General features: G+C 40.2%; 1 protein-coding gene across 1 annotated transcript in view; it reads left to right on the top strand.

The window, feature by feature from the left end:
* Positions 1–3,355: 3,355 nt before the first annotated feature.
* Positions 3,356–21,890, top strand: part of LOC149075106 (sodium/mannose cotransporter SLC5A10-like) — a 39,134-nt gene continuing 20,599 nt past the window's right edge. Inside the window, exons 1-4 of the mRNA XM_089245664.1 lie at positions 3,356–3,747; positions 13,744–13,815; positions 19,921–20,025; positions 20,137–20,196. Coding sequence (XP_089101790.1) covers positions 3,562–3,747; positions 13,744–13,815; positions 19,921–20,025; positions 20,137–20,196 — 423 coding nt within the window. The 5' untranslated portion in view covers positions 3,356–3,561. The remainder of the gene's footprint in view (positions 3,748–13,743; positions 13,816–19,920; positions 20,026–20,136; positions 20,197–21,890) is intronic.

The raw sequence follows: 21,890 nt of genomic DNA, 5'->3' as shown, positions 1-21,890 counted from the left end.
ATTCTGAATTCTCGTCAATTCTGGAATTATTTCTTTCATTTATTCTGGATTTTTAGCAATTCTGGGATTATTTCTTTCACTTATTCTGGATTTTTATCAATTCTGGAATTATTTCTTTCACTTATTCTGGAATTATTTCTTTCACTTATTCTGGAATTATTTCTTTCACTTAGTCTGGAATTATTTCTTTCACTTATTCTGGAATTATTTCTTTCACTTATTCTGGAATTATTTCTTTCATTTATTCTGGAATTATTTCTTTCACTTATTCTGGAATTATTTCTTTCATTTATTCTGGATTTTTAGCAATTCTGGGATTATTTCTTTCACTTATTCTGGATTTTTAGCAATTCTGGAATTATTTCTTTCACTTATTCTGGAATTATTTCTTTCACTTATTCTGGAATTATTTCTTTCACTTATTCTGGAATTATTTCTTTCATTTATTCTGGAATTATTTCTTTCACTTATTCTGGAATTATTTCTTTCATTTATTCTGGAATTATTTCTTTCATTTATTCTGGATTTTTAGCAATTCTGGAATTATTTCTTTCACTTATTCTGGAATTATTTCTTTCACTTATTCTGGAATTATTTCTTTCACTTATTCTGGAATTATTTCTTTCATTTATTCTGGAATTATTTCTTTCACTTATTCTGGAATTATTTCTTTCATTTATTCTGGAATTATTTCTTTCATTTATTCTGGATTTTTAGCAATTCTGGAATTATTTCTTTCACTTATTCTGGAATTATTTCTTTCACTTATTCTGGAATTATTTCTTTCACTTATTCTGGGATTATTTCTTTCACTTATTCTGGAATTATTTCTTTCACTTATTCTGGAATTATTTCTTTCACTTATTCTGGAATTATTTCTTTCACTTATTCTGGAATTATTTCTTTCATTTATTCTGGATTTTTAGCAATTCTGGGATTATTTCTTTCACTTATTCTGGATTTTTTAGCAATTCTGGAATATTTCTTTCACTTATTCTAGATTTCTATCAATTCTGGAATTATTTCTTTCACTTATTCTGGGATTATTTCTTTCATTTATTGTGGATTTTTATCAATTCTGGGATTATTTCTTTCATTTATTGTGGATTTTTATCAATTCTGGGATTATTTCTTTCACTTATTCTAGATTTCTATCAATTCTGGAATTATTTCTTCCACTTATTCTGGATTTCAATCAATTCTGGGATTATTTTCAGTTATTCTGGATTTCTATCAATTCTGGAATTATTTCTTTCATTTATTCTGGATTTTTAGCAATTCTGGGATTATTTCTTTCACTTATTCTGGATTTCTATCAATTCTGGAATATTTCTTTCACTTATTCTGAATTTTTCATCAATTCTAGATGTATTTCTTTCACTTATTCTGAATTTTTCATCAATTCTAGATGTATTTCTTTGATTTATTCCTAGTTTTCATGGAAGCTGAAGTTGTTATTGTCAAATAATTTTCTACTCAGGGATTCTGAATTTTCATTAGTTCTCAGACAATTTCTTCCATTAGGTCCTAATTGGTTTCGGAATTATTTCTTTCATCAATTTAGAATTTTCTTCAGGTCGAAATTATATAATTAATTTCTTCCGTTGATTTACATTAAATTGTGTGCCATATTTTTTCTTTTGTATAGATATTTTTCAGAATTCCCGTATATTTTCTGTGAATTTTTGGATGCCATAATTATTAAGACGCCTATGGCCCCGCGTCTGTTATAAGTGCGGCCCTGTGTGTCTCCTATTTCTTGACAAGCCAAGCAAGGACCACTTTTATGCGAATGTGTGGTAAAATTTCTCAACAATAATAGAAAAGTAAGTTGACAAACAATAAATGACATTTTTGTACTATTCAAATCTATGTAAATCACAAATACAGTGTGTGTCCTGAAGTGAAACATCCCATGTTTTTTTAAACATGTTGACAATAGTTTTTCGAGCTATTTTTTTTGTCATGTAATAGCATTTAGGGTACTTCATTTGCTTAATATAACCCAAGGGTTCTTTACCCATAGGTCACGACCCAAACTTGGGTCGCAGGGGCTGCCGAGATGGGTCGTTCAATCATGGCTCCCACATAGGGGGGGGGGCTGACAGGGACCGGGATGATTATCATCATTTTTTTGCTTTTTCACGCTATAAATTAGCTACAGAAGGGGCCCCGCTACAGGATGTGGGGGCCATGCGTTCAATTTCACGTACAGTTAGGGATTCTTAAGCTATGGGTTACGACCCAAACTTGATCCGCAGGATCTTCGAAGATGGGTCGTATGAATCCACTTACAGCCAGAGATTCTCGTGCTATGGGTCAGGAGCCAAACTGGATTCGTAGGGTCTTCCACATGGGTCGTACCAAAGCGTATTAAAGACGCTAAATATTAAAGACAAAATTATTATTGATACGCTTTGGGTCGTACAATTCCGCTTGCAGCCAGGGGTTCTTGAGCTATGAGCCATGACAAAACCCTAATTCGCAGGGGTTTCGATAAGGGTCGTGAGAATTCACTTGCAGACTGGGGCTCTTGAGTTATGGTTCACGACCCAAACTTGAGGCGTAGCTGCGTTTTTAGATGAGTCGTACAAATCGTTTTAGCCGCCTGACAGTCCAGTCGTTAGGTCTCAAATAGTCTCAGCCCCTAGGTTGCGGCGCCTATGTTCGCCAATCCTGTTTACTTTTATTGTGTTTTCTTTCTGCCTGCCTTTTTTTTTATTGTGTAAAATGACAAAAATACGTGGATATGCAGAACAGATGATGCGTCACGCTAAGAAAACACAAGCGCGTAGCGTGATAAAGTTGCACGTTTCTGACGACGCGAAATGGTCCTATTCGGTTTTACGCAGGGCAGAAAAACCGGCTGAAGGCCGGGTTTTTTTAGGAGCAAGGTTCTTCTGGGCCACGTGAACCGAATAGGACCATTTCGCGTCGGCGGAAACGTGCTGCTTTATCAAGCTACGCGTTTGCGTTTTCCCAGCATGGTGCATCAACTGTTCTGTCGTCTGCATATTCACTTCTTTTTGCCATTTTACACAATAAAAAAAGTGGGGGGAGAGACCGAAAAAGGAAGGGGAAAGAAAACAGAAAATCGACGAAACACGCAGCGCACGACTCATTCGACTCCTCCGCAAGCGCTCGGCCAATCACGCTTGACGTAAAGCGCTGGTGCGTTGCGCTATGTGTTACCGCTTTTCCTATTTGGTGAGTGGACGGCGTGTCGTGCGGCGCAGAAGAACCTGCTCCTAGGAAAACCGGGCTTTACGCCAAATCAATCAATGACGTCACGCGATGCCGATCCAATCGGGATTCACGGTGTTTAACGTCCAAGTTTCACATGCGTTTCGAGGGCATTCTAGAAAACCTTGATCAGTGAAATCATTCAAAGGATTCTCATTTTCCCTCGGACTGTTGCGCGGTCAAGACCGTTGTGTGTGTACGTGCGCGTCCCTGAAGATAGACTGTCCTGTCTAGACAGACGTCCCTGTTTATAGACTAAAATAATTATTTTGACATTTTCCATCGGTTTTTTTTTCACACAATCAGGATATCATCATCATGTCGGAGGTGGATACGTCGAGCTTTGTCCCGGAGCTGTCGGTGACGAACAGCGGCGACGACTGGATGCAGCTGAACCGAGGAGAGTCGACGGCGGTCATCACCGACGACGAGACCCTCTTCGACAAATGGGACGTCACCGTCGTGGTCTTGTATTTCCTGTTGGTGCTGGCTACTGGATTCTACGTGAGTTTCTCAAATTATGGTATATCTCTAAAGTATTTAGCGGCCGTCCAGAATGAAGTTTCCCCGATCTCCCCACCCCCAAGTGTCCATGGCGCACCCCAGAATGGGAATCAATTATTTAGTGGTCACAAAAAAAAACCACATTCGGCAGTCAATTTGGACGATAGTGCCCACTTTTCATCTAAAAAATTTGGAGTGTGCCCCTAGGAACGTAATGGTTGGTTATGGGGCTGTCGGTATTGCCGTCTTAACGCATGGGCCCACCCGAGCACGGTCCGGGGGCCTCAAGAGTAGAGTGGCCTCACGAAAGTGAGATAATCAAAATTTTATAGAATTTATCTTGTAGGGCCTCAGAAAAACCACTTGACCTGGGGGCCCATGGTGTTTTTAAGACGGCCCAGTGCCGTCTTAAGGCATGGGTCCACCCCGGCATAACCCGGGGGCCTCAAGAGAAAAGGGAGCCTCACAAAAATGAGATCTGGTTGAAATTTTCAAAAATTTGCCTGGTAGGGCCTCAGAAAAATCGCTTGGCCCGGGGGCCCATGATGCTCATAAGACGCCCCTGTGTCGGCCCAGAGAACCGATTATGTACCCATAGCCGCAACTAGATACTTTCTCAGTCGTGAAATTTTGAATTTTAAAATGAGATAGGGGCACTAGATCCCAGTGCCGTCTTAACGCATGGGCCCACCCGGTCACGGCCCGGGGGCCTCAAGAGTGAAGGGGCCTCATAGTAATCAGATCTGATTAAAATTTACTAGAATTTACCACTTCACTTCATCACCAAACATACTCCCGCTCTGTCTCCATAGGAGATATAAGCTGGGTTCCCCAAGGGGTGTGAGTATGCTGGAAGAACCGAGCAATGTTGAAGCCCGGAGAGGTAGAATTTACCAGATAGGGACTAAGAAAAACCACTTGGCCCGGGGGCCCATGATGCTCTTAAGACGGCCCTGCTAGATCCTCCTTGCGTTATTCTCCTGGGCTTAAGGGGTTCTGTTAAAAAATGCTGTAGGCCATAGGCTTCGACGCCTGAATTTTAGGTCTTGGCAGAGCCCATAGGCTAGAATCTTTGGAGGGCCCCACCGTATTGAATTTATATTGTGAAAAAACAAAAAAGCTATTAGAATCATCCTGGGCCTTCCCACCTTTGTGGGGGCCCATGGGTCTTGGACAGAGTTTTAAGCTATTTGTTTAGTCGACGTTGAGTCAAACGAAAATAACGTTGAAGTCAAATTGCATCAAAGTTATTTTTATCCAGTTTTGTGGCCCGGTGTGGCCGCACCTGAGTCTGGCCCTGGATATCTCGAATCATAAGAATTCGAACCCGGGGAACTAGATACTGCATTGCGCTCCTGGCTTTGGAGGGGGGGGCGGTTCTGTTAAAAGAATCCTGTAGGCGAAATACCGATTCAATTACCGCGTTTAAAAATAGGGCCTCGAATTTCACCCAAGAGAAGAAAGCGTTGGACATTCGAGGATGTCCACAAACGGAGGTGGGCACTTGTTGTAAACAATGGCTATATCGGTGTTTTACAACTTGGGGGGGAGGGGGATGTCCGTGAATAAAGAGCCCTTTGTAAGGTGGGAGGGAGGTTGTTAATTTTTTTTCACAGCTGCGATCGAAGATCGGCTTCGCAACCCATGGGCTGTTTGGTTTTCGAAATTAGTGAAACCAGAGCCGCAATAAGCGCATCTATAACCGGACTGAAAGTGGATTTCTACGACTCGTCCAACAAAAGCCCGTACGCATCAAGCTTGGGTCGAGACCCATAGCACAACAGCCCCCTGGCTGCAAGTGAATTTGTACGGCCCATCTAGGAACCCCCCCCCCCTCCCGTCAAGCAAGTTTGTATTGAAACCCATAGCTCAAGAACCGCTGGCTGTTCGGAATTTCTACAAATTGTCTTTCATGGAAATGTAAACAGCAATATACCAGTGAGGCTACGCTCGATATAACGACCCTTTCGTCCCGTCGAAAACGGACGTTATACTGGGAGGGTCGTTGTATCGAAAGTAAAACGTATGATAATCATTCTGTGAAAACATTTGGGACATCCTACCGGTCGTTGTAATGGAATGATCGGGCCAACAAGCGTCGACTGGTAGGTATGATTCCTGGAGAGGGCGGCTCAATTATTGATGTAGTAAATTTTTATAGTGCCTAGTACTTGAGTATGTAACCCCGCAACTAGACTTTGGTCAGCCGGGTCAAGCCACGACCACCTAGATAACCGGTTATATAGGAGGTCGTGGTCAAGCCCGCTTTCGGCGCCAACTTTGTAATGTTTGAAGAGGTTAAAGTGCGAAATTTGCGCCTTCTCTTGTTCGGGGCACGATGCACCAGACCAGTCTGGCCCCCTATAATACACAATAACAGTATTTATCTACTTTAACTATGATTATGTATATTGCGGCACTCGCATCCTTTTAGCAAGCCCACAGGGGGCATGGGCGGAGATACGGGGTGGGGGCAATGACCCCCAGCGTCAAAGGTGGAGTCAAGTGATCTAATGTATATATGTATAGGCCTACATGAATTGACATCATCGTGCGCCCCCAGTGTATCTCCGCCTATGGGGGGCAGGCAATATTGCATGAATGAGAGGGTCGACCACCTTCTCTGTCAGTGCCCTTTTCTTGCAAGGGCAAACGGGAGCGCCTGCCGATGGGCTCATGAATTATGCAGCGTACTCTTCCAACTTAATGAATTCTCAAAAGGAAATTTGACACTGACGAATTGTAGCTGCTGTATAAGCCAAGGGTGCTCAACCTATTGGGGAATTTCGGGCCACTTGGTTCGACAACATGTCGCGGGTGACTTCAGTTTATCTGGAAATGTGCCGTGAGAAATTTTTGCCTCGAGTGACTCAAATGATGTGCCAAGAGTCACTCAAGTGATCTATAAAAATGCCGAGGGCCGCTCAAGTGGAATGTGTTGCGGGTGACTCGAGTGACCTGGAAGTGTGCCATGAGCCACTTATCCAAACGGCATTTCTTCACCACATCATTGTGATGATATGCATGTGTGTGTGTGTGTATGTACAATTGCAACAGGAATGCGATATTGAACCCGTATGTATACAATCCCGATATGGCGATGTTTTTGTTTTTTCTGCACAATCTCGTGGGAAAAACTCCCGCGTAGAGGAGTTTTCTAATGAATCGGCATAGGTGCCAATGCTTCCGATTTCTCAGCCTTATTAAAAGTTTCCTATCGGAAATCAGATTCTTCCGATTTTTCGTATCTTCATAGAAAAATCCCTAAAAGTCTTCACATCGTGTTCATTCAAATGGAAAATCCCTAGAGAAAATACTCTCAGTCCTTGCAATTCCAGGCCAACCACGTTTTCTCATGAAAAATATCAGTAACTATTGCCAAGTATAAAGCCAAATGCAAACAGAGTTGCTAATTATTGCTAAAAAATTAGGACCATGAAAAATGCGTCCTGGGAAAACTATATATGGTCACCGGATGCAATCCCAAAAAATCCCTTAGCTTTGTGCGGCATGTTCTCTTTGAGCAAAATATGCCATCACGTGATAAACTACAGATTTTTCAAGCCTGTGAATTGGCACTCATGAATTAGTTTTTAATGAAAAGAATTATTATTTTTAGCGATATTAGAATGAGCGTAATAATTAGGATGAACAATAATCTTCCGCACACACACACCCAGCATCAAGTTTCTACAGCAGAGGTCTGAGGCATGCAGTGAAACGGACTCCGATGTTTCAGCAGATTTTTCTTTCTCGTTAACCTCATTTCGAGGATTAAATTGTGGAATCGAATTTCTCTATGTGCATTGCTATAGGGCAGTGTTTCCCAAAGTGGGCAATATCGCCCCCTTGTGGGCGATGGAATGATCCATAGGGGCGATAGAAGCTACGGTTATAACATAGGATTCTGTGGGCTTGTTTGAGTTTGGGGGCGATTGGAGAAAAAAAAGTTTGGAAAATTATGCTATAGGGCTATACATGGGCGGAGATACGGGGGCGGGGGTTTCCGATTTGCTGACGAGGGGGGTTTGGATGATGCTTACGCGTCATCAGCCACCCTTTATGAAAGTATGAAATATTCTTGGCATATTCCTCGATGCGCCAAAAACGAGAAAAATCTTTCTTTAGTTTTTGTGGACACCTGAACTAACATTCTCCCCTTACAGAGCCACATCAGCGATCTCTAAATGTTTCACCGGTCCTTCAAGTGCTGAGGAAATGTGTCCGGGCTGCTTAAGTGCTCTGAAACTGGCAACGCATCACTCAAGTGGTCCGTAATTCTGCCACGGATCACTTAAGTATTCTAGGAATGTTCCGCGGGTAACCTGAGTGATGTAGAACCGTACTGGGGGCCGCTTAAGTACTCTAAAATTTTGCCACGTGTCACTCAAGGGATCTAAATGTACCACGGTCGTTTAAGTGTTCTGGAACTGTGTCGGGGATTACTTAAGTGATCTTTGAATGTACCGCGGGCCACTTAAATGCTCTGGAATTGCGCCACGAGTCACTTAAGCGATCTGTAAATGTGCCGCTTAGTTCATTTTTACAAAATTGGGTTTGATGGGGGGCAAGCCACATCAGATAACCTGCGGGGCCACATTTGGTCCACGGGTCAAGGGTTTACAATATATGGCTTAAAGGGTGGGCCGCAATGAATTTCTTATTGCTGACGGGGGGGAAGGGGGTCAAAAATGACTAAAAATTTGCTGAAGTAATACTTGAACGGCCCCTAAACTTATTTTATTTGCGAAAAACCTCATTAGGAAGAAAGAAAGAATAGAGGTTATTTATTCCTTAGAGAATTTAACCTGCAAACCACCTTTAGTGCGCATTAGCCATTCTCAAGCCAGATTCGAACGTTGGTTTGTGAGTGAACTTTACTGAACTCTACTCATGCACATTGCTTCAAGAATTGTAGCTATAGACAGGCTGGTTGAAAGCCAAAAATAGAAAATGTGGTGATAAAATAAAATGGAATTACCCGAAGATTGTTGTTTTTCTTTAAATGTTCGAAAAGAAATGAAACTGAAAAAATTTCCGGTGTGTTCATGATATATTATGAAAAGGCATTACATTGTGCTTGCTTATTTGGCAAAAATGATTTGAAAACTTTCAAAGTCCACAAAAATATCAAAGAAAAAAAAATGATTCACACATATTTTTGTTGACGTACAGTGAAACCTCGATATAACGAAATTCTGCGGGCAAAGGAAAAGTATCGTTGTAGAGAGGTTATCGTTATATCGAGACGTAGCATATTACCAAGAGGAGCTGCTGAATTTATGCTGTTGGCATCTCTTCTGAATATGCGTTGTTATTACCGCAATAAAATGCATTTATGAGCATTTATTCGCAGCAAAAAATTATATCGATTAGTTTAATAATAAAAAAAAAAATCAGTAAGTCCCCCCCCCCCTTTTGAAGTAGTTTACTGCATGCCACTTCTGTGTACCACAGAAAAAATAGCTTTACGGCAACATCATTAACCGCTTCGCTTATAAGCGATTGACAAGAAATTCGGATGATCTGTTTGGCGAATCAGTGATAAATATAATAATCTTGTTCTTACGTAATGGCATGTTAGAAAAGTAAGAAAAATAAACAAATGAAAGGGAAACATATTACTATACACTTAAGGTATGAAGTATATTTCTCTTTTCGCCTTCACCTACGTGTTCCCTTTCCCCTCTTTATGTACATGTATATAGTGGAACCTATTTAACCTTTGGGTAGAAGCTTTTTATCTGCTCATCACGGAGGTGGTAAGAACTTTTTCTTAGGGTGGCAGCAAAGTTTCTTGGTGATGAGAAGAGAGGAAACAGACTTGTTTCAATTTATTCCTCTGGCGTTTCGACGCAATATTACGTCCGTGATCGTCAAGTAGTTAACACTTGCGTTAGCTCAACTGAAAAGTACAATGTTTGTGATCACTTTTTTTTCAAGTGAAACGTTTTTAGGAACATAGTGAAATTTTGTGAAGGGAAGAAAACCGTTATAGAAAGTGAAACGCTTTCTTTTTCCCATGAAACTGGTTGCGTTGAAATACTTATGGGTGTGAAACTGATAGTTCCGACAAGCAGATGGGTTGGTGGAGGGAGATGTTATAGAGACTCGGTCGTGAACTTTATAAGAACTTTATAATAGAGTCCTACGTACACTACCCAAAGTTACGCGAACTTGGAGTTTCGCGATTTTTAATGAGAAATACACATTTCTCTCATTGATAATTGCTGAATTGATAGCGATTATTAAGTTATCATCTGTTTCCACGCGTGATTCACTTTTACAGGAGTTCTATTTTCATTAATTGGTTGTTTAGATTTAAATTAAGGAGTAACTCCAGAACTTTTTATTGAAAGTTATAATTCGGCATTTATTATAAATTCGAAATTGATGAAAAAATGATACCGAAAATTAAGGAATCAAAAATAGAGGAAATAGTTTCAGAATCGATGGAAATTAAGAATTTATGAAAGGCATAATTACTGAAAGCTTATTATTTTGGAGCACTCTAATTGATTCAGGTCCCTGGACTAGACTGAGGGATCCCAACAGTGGTGTCAGAGTGGGGTTGCAGTGGGTGCTTAAAAATGTTCTGAGCTTAGTATTCCGAATTCCAAATCCCATATATAATGGTAAGGATGAGCACCGCTCACGAGTGCATATATACTTCCGACACCTCTTGATCCTAGTTAATTTTGTGTAGATGAGTGATGCGAAAATTATGTACTAATGAAAATTGAAGGGTTTTTGGTGACGAGAATATTTTTTCTTTTCACCTTAAAGAGCAAATTGAGTTTATCTTTTTTTTATTGATCTCGAACCATCCTTGATTTGTTGAGGTACCGCAATGCGGCGATCGCCTACCCTCCCTATACAGCCTGCACCATTTACATGCGCAAATTAACTATTTAAGCCATGACTTTTATGTAGATTTATAAAGTTTGCTTTCATTTTTCAAAGATTTTTCAATTTTTTTATTGATATAATGCACGAAACTGAACAGGGAGAAAAGACTTCCCATTTTTTGATGCATTTTTCCGGTTAAGGGGTGAAAGGGTAGATAGTGCGAAATACTGATACTATTAGACACCTTCGAAAAAACCAGAGCAGGTAAGGAATTTAAAAATACATGAAAGGTAATTTTGAGAGAAACATTAAAAATATTGTAATAGCTTTTCGAAATCTGAAAAAATATCGTTATAGAATAGAGGGATTTAGCGTAGTAACGGATATTGCTGTATCAAGAAGAGTTTAACATTAGACTATTAGCAATTTTATAAATATGATATGAAAAAATATCGTTGTAGCGAAGTTTCACCTGTATTCATCTAGTGAGATTTTAATTCAATTTTTAATCTTTATCAATCTATTCGTTTTAAGAATGCTCGGATATTGAAAAATGCATATCGCGGCTGTAAAATGTCTTATTTTGCTGAGACCCATCATTTTCCCAAGCCTGTATGGATATAATGAAGTTCGCGTATAACAAATAGTTTTGCTGGTGTTTTTTTCCCGACTTCGTTATAAGCGAGTCCGACTGTATTCTTCATTATTAATTTTAAAGGAAAATATGAATCAGAATGCTCCAAAAGGCACATTCTGCTTTAAATGTTAAAACTGATCCATAATGCGGAATCACGAGCAAGCCGGATTAGGATACGAACATAGTGCACGTTGGTCTTATTCTGTAAGTCGAAACTGATGCCGATTGGTTAGAAACCTAAATTTCATGGGGGTTTTTTTTTGAGGAATTCGTAGCGGCAACGACTTGCAGAATCTCTCGAAAACCAGCGTGCACTACGTTTGTACCCTTACACTATGAAAGTTTCATGAAAATTCATTTATAAAACTTGAGAAGTGCAACCAATAAGGTGATCGATTGCATTTGCTAGAATGCCAGCAATGCTCTTATTGGTTGCATTCTTTAACTTTTATAAAAGTACTTTTATTAAACTTTTATAGTGTAATCTTGGCCTTTTGCCGTGATTACACTATAAAAGTTTGATAAAATCCCTTTTATAAAACTTGAGAAATTCAGCCAATAAAACTCATGGGTTACATTCGAGCAAACGCAACCAGTAATCTTATTGGTTAAATTTTTTCAAATTTTATAAAAGAACTTTTAGAAAACGTTTATAGTTTAATACCGGCCTAAGGCCGGGATTACACTATAAAATTTTTGATAAAAGTTCTTTTATCAAACTCGAAAAATGCAGCCAATAAGATTACTGGCTGCGTTTGCTAGAATGTAACTGATGCACTTAATGGTTGCATTTTAGTGTAACACCGGTCTTAAGCCGGTATTACACTATAAAATTTTTGTGAAAATTATTTTATAAAACTTGAAAAATGCAATCGATAAACGTATCGGTTGCATTCGAGCAAATGTAACCAATAAACTGATTAGTTGCATTTTTCAAGTTATAATAAAAGAACTTTTCAAAAAATTGTACAGTGTAATTCCTGCCTTAAAGAGGTTTTACTGTATGTATACCGGTTCAATATAAATAAGAATATATTTGAATCTTTATTCAAATCAACCGTTAACCATTGTGGCCGATTTGGGTGATTCAGGCACGCGCGTGACAACGCACTACCTATGCTTTGGAGTATCGCACGGTCGGATAGAAAAGCCATTACGTTCTAACTCCGGCTCGTGCCATCGTTCACGTGGCTATCCGCGTGACTTCGAAAAAAATTCCTGCCGAACTAGCTGTTGTGACGTGCGCCTCAGGCCAATGTCCTTTTGTAACTTTTTACAGGTACACAATGGGGGAAAAATATATTTTTAAAAAATAAGACTTATCAAAATCCGGTTCCAACCGCAAGAAATATACTACACTATGCAGGGTGTCCTCTAGGTCAGCGGTTCTCAACCGGTGCTCCGCGGAGCCCTTGGGGCTTCTTGTTCGCTCCCCTGGGGCTCCACGGCCGCTCGAGGGAAATTAAATAAAAAACAGTAATTTGAAAAAAATAATTATAATTACTTTAGAATAATAAAAATAAATGAGGTAATTTTACCGAATAAGTAAAATATAGGTCTACAGGGCTCCGCCATAGAAATTATGAGAGTGGAAGTACAGTGTGTCATAAAATAAGAATAAGTTTTTATACGGTTCCCCCGTTCTCCAACTTCCAATTAGAAAGTTTTTGCCCAGTGTCTTCTGAGCCCAACAAAAACAATTCCACGTTTCTAAGTGCAATATTCGCTGAGATATTTGAATTCAGATATCGGAAAAAGGTATGAAAGCAATATGAATGAGAAAGAAGCATTATCCTTTAGGGGGTTTTTTTCCCCCATTTCTCCGATTTTTGAATTAAAATACTTCGGTGAACATTCCTATTAAAAATATGTGATTATTTTGTTGGCTTTAGGAGAGACAAGGCAACAACTTCCTAATTGGACGTTGAAGGGGGGAACGTAGTTTTTTTTTTAATTTTCTGACGTACTGTATTTTCACGGGGATTCTTGAATTTCAACACGTCCGAAACTTGATTCGCGAGGGCTTCCGAAATGAATCGTAGAAATTTATTAACAGCCAGGGATTTTGGAGCTATGAGTCACGACCTAAGTTCGGTTCGCAGGGGCTTCCCATAGCAGTGATTCGTACAAATCCACTTTCAGTCCTGTTATTAATGCATTTATTGTGCCAATGGTTTCACTAATTTCGGAAACTGCCCCCGCTCCATTCACAGCTGAAGGTGCCTGCTTTTGTTCAGGCGCGGATCCAGAGGAGGGAGGGCGATAGAAACGATCGGCTCTCGCAAGAGCATAATAATATGGGAAAATCCATTCGGTCCCATAAAATACGGAACGATCCAACGAACTTACCCAATTTGCCCCACCCCCGACACATCGTCCTGGATCTGCACCTGATCGCATGATGTTTCTCCTTAAAATATTTTTCATAAATTTATTCGTGTGCCAATTAATGATGGGATTTCATTATTTGCCATGAACATTGCATATTTTCTTGTTTTTCGTTCCCACAGTCAATGTGCCGATCGAACCGCGGTACTGTCAGTGGATATTTTCTGGCTGGACGTTTCATGACTTGGTTACCGGTGAGTTACTTTGTGCACATTCATCCACATTACAGTTATTAACTTTGTTTTTTAAGGTTATACGCGTTTAGTTTGTGGACATGATATACCCCACCCCGAAAAATATTTTTACACGTAAACTTTTAGGCTTTAAGAAGAAAGTAAATCGGTAACAGAGCTATTCCCAAAACATATGCGGTGGCCAAGGATGGTGCCTTTAGGAGGGTGCAGCCACTTCATTGGTTTTAAATCGTGTCGCGGGCAGCTTGATTTAATGATCTACTACTGCTTTACCGCTCTTTAACTCCGGTCATACCGCCATATAGTAATTTACCGATAGAGTTGGGTCGGAATGAAGGCGCTATCTATCGGTGAGTGCCTCGGGTAAGAACTTATCTATGTTCTTTCCCAAGGATCGGACCTGACGGAAACCATCATGGTGGTAGACGAGCTTCAAACCACGGCACCACTCGGGCGCTTAATAAAGTGATCTGTAAATGCGCCGTGGGCCTCTCGAGCGATCTGGAATTGTGCCGCAGATCTATCAGTTGATATAGGAATGTGCCGCGGGTCATTTTAGAGATTTCTAAATGTGCCGCAGGTTACTTGAGTGATCTTTAAATGTACAGTGGGCACTTGAGTGCTCTGCAACTTCATCGTGGTTATATGCAAATATGTCGCGGCTGACTGCCAGATCACTTAAGTTATCTACTTTACCACAAACCAGCTCCGGTCATATATCGTCATACGGCAATTTCCAACTAGTGGAGTTGGGTGGGGAACGAAGTCGCCATCCATCAGTGGTCACCCCAGGCTCGGTAAGTGAAGGACGTGTTTCTGATGTCTTTGCTCGGATTCGAACCCGTGAACCTTGACGGTAACCTTCGTAGTGGAAGGCGAGCATCTTACCACTGCGCCACTCGGGCACACTTAAGTTATCAGGAACTGTACCGTTTGTCAGGTTCTGGATGTCTGGTAACTAAGTGTAGGGTTGCCAGACATCTTTTTTTTGTCATTTCAATTTTATTATTGTTACAAAACATATATAAATACAACGTCACAACAGACAAAATGCCCAATGAGGTGGCTGAGAAAACTAAATGTAAATCAAACCAAAAAATTCATGAGACTGAAACAAAGTTTTGACTGAATATATACTTCCCATGTAATTTCCATTTAAAATTTTTGTCAATGTAGACACCGAGGTATTTGGTGGATGTTTGCGCAAATGGTGAGCAGGTACAATGTGAGTTGGGAAGGCAGTTATGGAAAACGAGGTGGAATTTAGAATCTCGGAATTACCCTGCGGAGATAAATTCATATATTTTGTTTTAGATTTGTTAATTTGAAGGTCATTTGTGTGCCAAAACCATTCACGAACTCTAATTAAATCATGATTAATTGGGGTGAGACAGTAAGTGGCGTTCTGCTGATGAATGTAAAAGTACTGTATCATCGGCGAGTGTGATTATTTTGCCATCATTTCAAGCGTCCTCCTAGATTTTAGAAAATTTGCCTTTTTGTCCTTTTCCAGGTTTCTGCAATTATTTTTTTTTACTCCTAAACATGTATCTCTTCTGTTTTGTTTTTTTAATACATTTTTACACGCTTTGACCAATCACCGTCGGAGTTCCCAGAATAAAAGAACCCAAGCTGCCTCCATGCAGGGCAGATGGATAAGATTATAGCCACTACCATACGAAGGTTTGAACAACTGGCTGTTGCGAAGATATATTTTGGAAAGAGAAAATTCAACTGCCCCTGCGGGGAATCGAACCCACGTCCTTTCACTTTCAGTCTAGGGGTTTCAACCGGAAAGTGAAAGGACGTGGGTTCGATTCCCCGCAGGGGCAGTTGAATTTTCTCTTTCCAAAATATATCTTCGAAACAGCCAGTTGTTCAAACCTTCGTATGGTAGCGGAGAGTGACGTCATCCTTGCATAAGTCGCCATCTGGTGGCAGCGCCAGCAGTTGTGAGCTTGGCCTGAGTCTGGTCCGGCCGTCCATGTACGGTCCCTTTCAGTGTACACGAGCTCCAATGAAAGATTGAGAGATTCGGTGCCTCTGTAGTCTAGTGCGTTCACCCGGAAAGTGAAAGGACGTGGGTTCGATTCCCCGCAGGAACAGTTGAATTTTCTCTTTCCAAAATATATCTTCGCAACAGCCAGTTGTTAAAACCTTCATATGTAATTATGCCGCGTGGGGTCTATCAAGTGGCCTGGGAATATGCCGTGGGACACTTAACAGATCCATTGGAACTGTGCCCGGGATCGCATAAGTGCTCTGGAACTGCGCCACGGTTAATTTAAGTGATCTGTGAATGTGCCGCGGGCCACTCATGTGATATGTGGAACTGCAGTGCGGGTCAATTCACTGACATGGACCCCCCCCCCCCCCCCGTCCTACGGAAACGCGAGATATTTCGGGTTATGAAATTATAGTATAATGAGCGTGTGCAATAATGGGGTTATTATGATTTGCTATCAGTGTATTTCGGAAACTTCTCGGCAGAAAGACGTATTTGATGTTTTAATGCCATTCTAAAGAATACCGCGAACGTATAAAAGTTGGGAAACCCTGTTATTTAGGTTTTTTTGTTTTTTTTTTCAAAGTTATTCGTTGAATGTTTTGCTTTTTTCGTCGCCACGTGGAACATTTTCTATTCATAGTTTGTGTTGTGTGTGGTTTTTTATTCCCATCTCCTGGGAGAGAAAAGTGCCGACCTTGATTTCGCCCGGAAAGCGTGTCTACGACTCATTTTGTCTTTTCTTTTCCCAAGTGTGCTACGATTTCAAGGCTACGCATTTCTCTCCCCCTCTGCGTGTAATTAAAAGCTGATGCTGTATTATTTATATTTTATTTCCCTCTTTTCCCCTTCAATCATTTTCCATCGTTCGGCGACGTCGCTGTCGCATCGCCCTGACGAGCCCAAACAGTTTTTCTCATCGCCAATTAAATCACTGTTTGCCGAGTTCGTTTGTTCGGCTGTGTCTGCAGTAAACAAAGTGCAGGGTGTCTCGTAAATTTGTAAATACAGTCGACGCTCGTTATAACGACCGTTTATGGCAGGTCCCGAACTTTATTATTTTATGTCGTTATTTTTTATCCAATATAAAGACCGGTAAGTCATTCCATTACAACAGAGGTCTGTAACCTTTTGCTAGTCGCGAGCACTGCCTGTACCCATCATCAAAAGAAGAGCACCCCTTACGGCAGGTTTGGATCTAATCCTTGGATTGTAATCCTTGAATGCAATTTATACAAGGTGTTTAACCCTTTTCGATCGATCCCGCCACAGTAGCGGCATTCGCAAGTCGTCTTAGACGTCGGTGCTGCCAGCCTGGTGGCACGATGTCATACGGTGAACGAGGCTAGCAGTGATGGTAACTCGTAAGAAATTTCCCATATTCGTGGGAAAAATTTACTATCTACAGCGCAGTCTTTAAGTCATTCGTAGACATTAGATTAAATAATAAGCTGCGTATAATTCAGGAACCAAGAAAGACTGTGCGGTATGTTCCGACTGGAAAACTCCAGGAAAAAGACGAGAAACACGCACGTAGCATGGCACCTGTACTCGGAAGCCAGGACTTCGAATAGGTTATTGTTTTGCAAAATATCACACTTTGGAAAATTACAGAATATTAAAAATTTGTTTTTATGTATTATAAGTACTACTAAACACAACAAATACGGTTGTCTCTTTTCTGAGGCAGCATTCCCCACCCCCATCCCAGGCTAGCCCGGGAGGGATCCACAAACCCGAGCGACGGCCGAGGGGGCCGCAGCCCGGTCCCAGAACTCCCCAGGATGTTTTATTTAACCAATATAAAATTCTCATGGGCGACAGCGCCTTCGTGCATTGTTTGATATTGGATATGTACAATATGTTTTGTTCTTATTACAATTGTTTCTTCTCGGTATTTCCTTATCTAGATGGCTCGAGTGAGTTTGTCGATTTTGCTTGTCCAGCCCAGGTGCTGTGCCACTTCTTTACTATCACTGTTCCGGCTAGTTGGATCTGATGAGCCCGTCGATTCGTGTGGCCAGCCCAGGTCCTTGGCCACTTTAAATCACTTAGGGAGAAATAACTCCGAAAAGCTAAATTTCCTCCAACTAGCTGGTACTCCCATCAGAGAAATTTGCCGATCGCAAAGGGTTAATTCGGACGTTGATTACTGGTGCTCGCGAGCACGATTTCAGACATGAGTACTGTGCACTCTGGGTGCATCAAGGAGAAACAGGTTGAAGATGCCTGCATTACAACGACTGATCTCAGCTCAGCCTCCCAGTTGTTTTTTTCTTTGCATTGTCACTTCTACGGAATACCCTGCATTTAAGTAGCACCCTCACTGGAAACAGGGCGAGTCAGCAAGGCGCGAGTCGACTGGATGATGTTGATGTCACCCCCCCCCCCATTCTATTTTCTCACATGGGCTCACTCCCACGTGGTTGGTTTTTTTGCAATTTTACTTAATTTCTTAATTTTAGAATATAAAAAGGAGCTGAATTTATATTTTCCATTTACCGTTCTAAAAATTATTCATTTGACATGGCTGTCCTAAATAAACGGAGCGCTATAGTTAGGACAGCCTTTATAAACGGACAGCCATGGCTAGCTTTACCGTATTCCTTTGCATAGGCGGCATGCCGGGAAACATGAAGGGGCACAGGGCTGAATTAAGACGCTTGGAGGCCCTAAGCACTTGAATGGCTTCGGTGCCCCAGACCCTACAAGTATATTTTACTCTCTACATTGAATCTATAAATTAAAAAGAAATTTTATGTTTCAGAAATAGTTAATCTAGGACAGAATTATGACTTGAATATTTATAAGTATGGGCATTGAAAGTTTGCCCCCAACCTCCTGTTTTTTCTACTTGCAGTCTTTGATAATATTTCCTGTTTGTGTTTTTTTTTTTTTTTTTTTTGGAGCATCTTTGGAAGTTTTTGGAATCTTTCTTTTATATTTTCTAAAAAGACAAACGTTAGATTTTTTTCTTCAAAATCTTTTGAAAACGTTTAAAAATTTTCCCATCGACTGCTTGTTAGGATTTCATAAACTGGCTTCAAAAGCAACCACTGAATCTTAGCATGTCCCATCCATATTACTCACTCCATGCAGTGACATGAAGACGTTGGAGGAGGAGGAAAGCTGAAAGTTGCTGGTCGTTCCGTATATACAGGACTCAGGCACGTACACAGGAGAGGGAAGAGTGCATTGCATTGTTTTTTCGGAAATTATTGGGGGGGGGGGCTCAGTCCCCCTTACAAAATTTAGTGGGGAGGTGGCTCAAATGGCCTCAGCCCCTAGGCTCTGGTGCTCACAGGTACCTTATTTTTGGTGAACCACGGTCACTGGTACTTTTCTTAAGATCAAGTGAGCATGCATAGCAGTGAGCGATTGAGCAAATTAGTGCTCGCTTGCTTACCGACTTACTCATGATCGCACTCACTAGCTGTAGTTGTTGAATTGCTGTTGGGTACATGGGGATGACTGGAGCCTGATTGCTGAATTGATGTGTATGAATAGCCCACACTATAATGGGTCCATGGCCCGCCCACAAGGGTGGAGCTGACAGGGTTCACGCCCTGGGACAGTTACTGTAATTTTTTGTTTTTTCAGCCTGTAAATTCACTATGGAAGGGCCTATGAAAAATCTAGCTTGGGGTCCACCAAATATCCTAGCTTAGGGGTCTTGTTCTAGGATGTGGGGGCCATGAACAGGTCAGATGCATCGGCATCTGAACGAAGATGATACGACAACTGCACTGATGTATGTAAATGGACCTCAAGTTGGGAAAAACTGCTGCTTTTATTGGTGGTGACATCTGTTGTGAAAATTGGAGAAAGTGATATTATAAAGGGTGCGCCTTTCTCAGTTTTCAATTCTGATAACCCTAGTTTAAATATGAAACAATTTTAAAATGTCAAATCCAATTACATTTTGCTCACAATGCATTTTAACTCATTTAATTCATTTTGTCAATTTCTGAGAATTACGATAAACTTTTATCCCTTATCCATTAGTTGATTTATATGGTGTCCTCCAAAAATATCTATCATTTGAAACTTATTTATTATTTTATTATTATTTGTTGAGTTATTTTCCTCATTAATTTCAGGTCGGAGCTTCGCTTTTTGCAAGTAACATCGGCAGTGAGCATTTTATTGGGCTGGCTGGTTCAGGAGCAGCGAGTGGCATAAGCGTGAGTGCATTCGAACTCAATGTGAGTATAGTTTGTGTATTCTTTGACAGTTATATTCATTTATTTCTTCACCTGTTGATGCAGGTTCATTCATCATTATCTTTAATTCCCCTACCTTTTTATGTTTCGCAGGCATTGGCAATCATTCAACTCACAGGATGGGTTTTCTTGCCGGTTTTCATTGCAAGCAGAGTAAGTTCTATACATGTCTCTAGTGGTTTATAATTCTCACTTTTTTCACTTTTTCTCCAGAGAATCTGTAACGTCCCATATAGGGAAAAATAGTTGCATAGCAGGTAAATATTCACCCCATTCTTTGTGCATAATCCTTTGCGTTTTCTCCTGTTGCTGAGTGAAGACTACCAGGATTTTTATTTCCTATGTAAATGGGGCTTTATTTATTCAAGTATTGAATTGGGCTTTATCACATTCATTAATTCACTGAAAGACAAACTTGGTTTGAGGAGAAAGGCTGTATTAAATCAACTTTGAGTATGCAAGATGATCTGTTTGTTACATACATGATACTTAAATAACAATTGTTTCATTTGCAATAGCTGTTCAATGTTGGCTGACTTTTTCCTTACCCATGGTACAGAAATTTCAAGTACAGAAATCCTAGCATGCCACTCTTTACAAAAACAAAGGCCATGACAGGCAAATTGCCCAACAAGTTGACTGAAAAAAAGGTGCCCATAAAAAGTATGGGTGTCAAATACAGCCGAATCCCATTGTAACGAATTCCAAGAGACTGAAGAAATCACTTTGTAATAACAAAATTTTGTGATAATGGAATTCCAAGTTTTTGCATTGTTCCTATGTAAACTTATCTGAGGGATCAGAAAAGTGTGTAACGGTATTCGTTAAAACAGGATTCGACTGTATAACTAAATTGCAACTTAATCTTCAAGATGAGACCAGTATCAATCTGGCAATTCTAGGTTGTGGTGTCACAGCAATTTTTCTCTAATAGGGTGTTGTGAATATAAATAGAATAGCTTACTTCTGGGGGTCATGAATTCTAACACAGTTGATATGTTTAAAAAGAAATATGATAGACATAGAGTGGGATGAATTGAGAAGCTATCCATACTTAGATGTGACAACCATAATTTTTTATGGGCAGTATGTATGTTTATATTCTATCATAATTGGTTTTTTTTATTGCTGGTATTAGATTGCTGTATTTTTTATAGTTTAGATATATGTTCGACATCCACATTTTTTATGAACATATTTTTTTCAGCCACCTGGTTGGGCATTTTGTCTGTTGTGGCCTTTGTATTTGTAAAAGCAAATATATCGTGAAAGAAAGACTAATAATTAATGCTATATAATTCACTGCCTATAAAAAAAAGATATCTAAGTAAGGATAACTTCTCGATTTATCCAACTATGTCTATCTGTTTATCGTACTTCTTAAACACGTCAATTGTGTTAGAATTCACGACCCTCCTTTAATGCAAAAAATCTTTTTCAAGGTGCCACTCTATTATTGTCATTGGTATGGTTTGGGATTTACAGACACATTGTATAGATGCATGGGATTTTGCCATATTTTTACTTCAGTCCCTGTTGCCTGTAGGAGACCGTAGACAACACTTTAAAAAAAAAAGTACACCTATCTAAATGCTTAAAGACCTCAAAATTAGTTCCAAATCCTTTAAACATTTGTTATTAATATATTGCTGCTCATCTGTCAGTAGGAACTAATTTTAGGTAGTTTCACAGGTAAAAATAAGCATAACATTCAGAATAACCTCGAGGATTGAGGTTAAAGGAATCTTCTCCCCCCCCCCCCTTAAATTTCCCAAAAAAAGGAGAAATTTTTGAACCTTTGCTTGTCACTCCTATCACCTTAGTGTGCCTCGGGTTGGCCACCTCTG

The sequence above is a fragment of the Pholcus phalangioides genome, unplaced genomic scaffold (genome assembly GCF_987345545.1).
Source record: "Pholcus phalangioides strain wild (caught in Gottingen) unplaced genomic scaffold, Ppha-v1.0 ptg000016l_1, whole genome shotgun sequence".
NCBI lineage: Eukaryota > Metazoa > Arthropoda > Arachnida > Araneae > Pholcidae > Pholcus > Pholcus phalangioides.
This window is presented reverse-complemented; position numbering and strand designations above follow the sequence as displayed.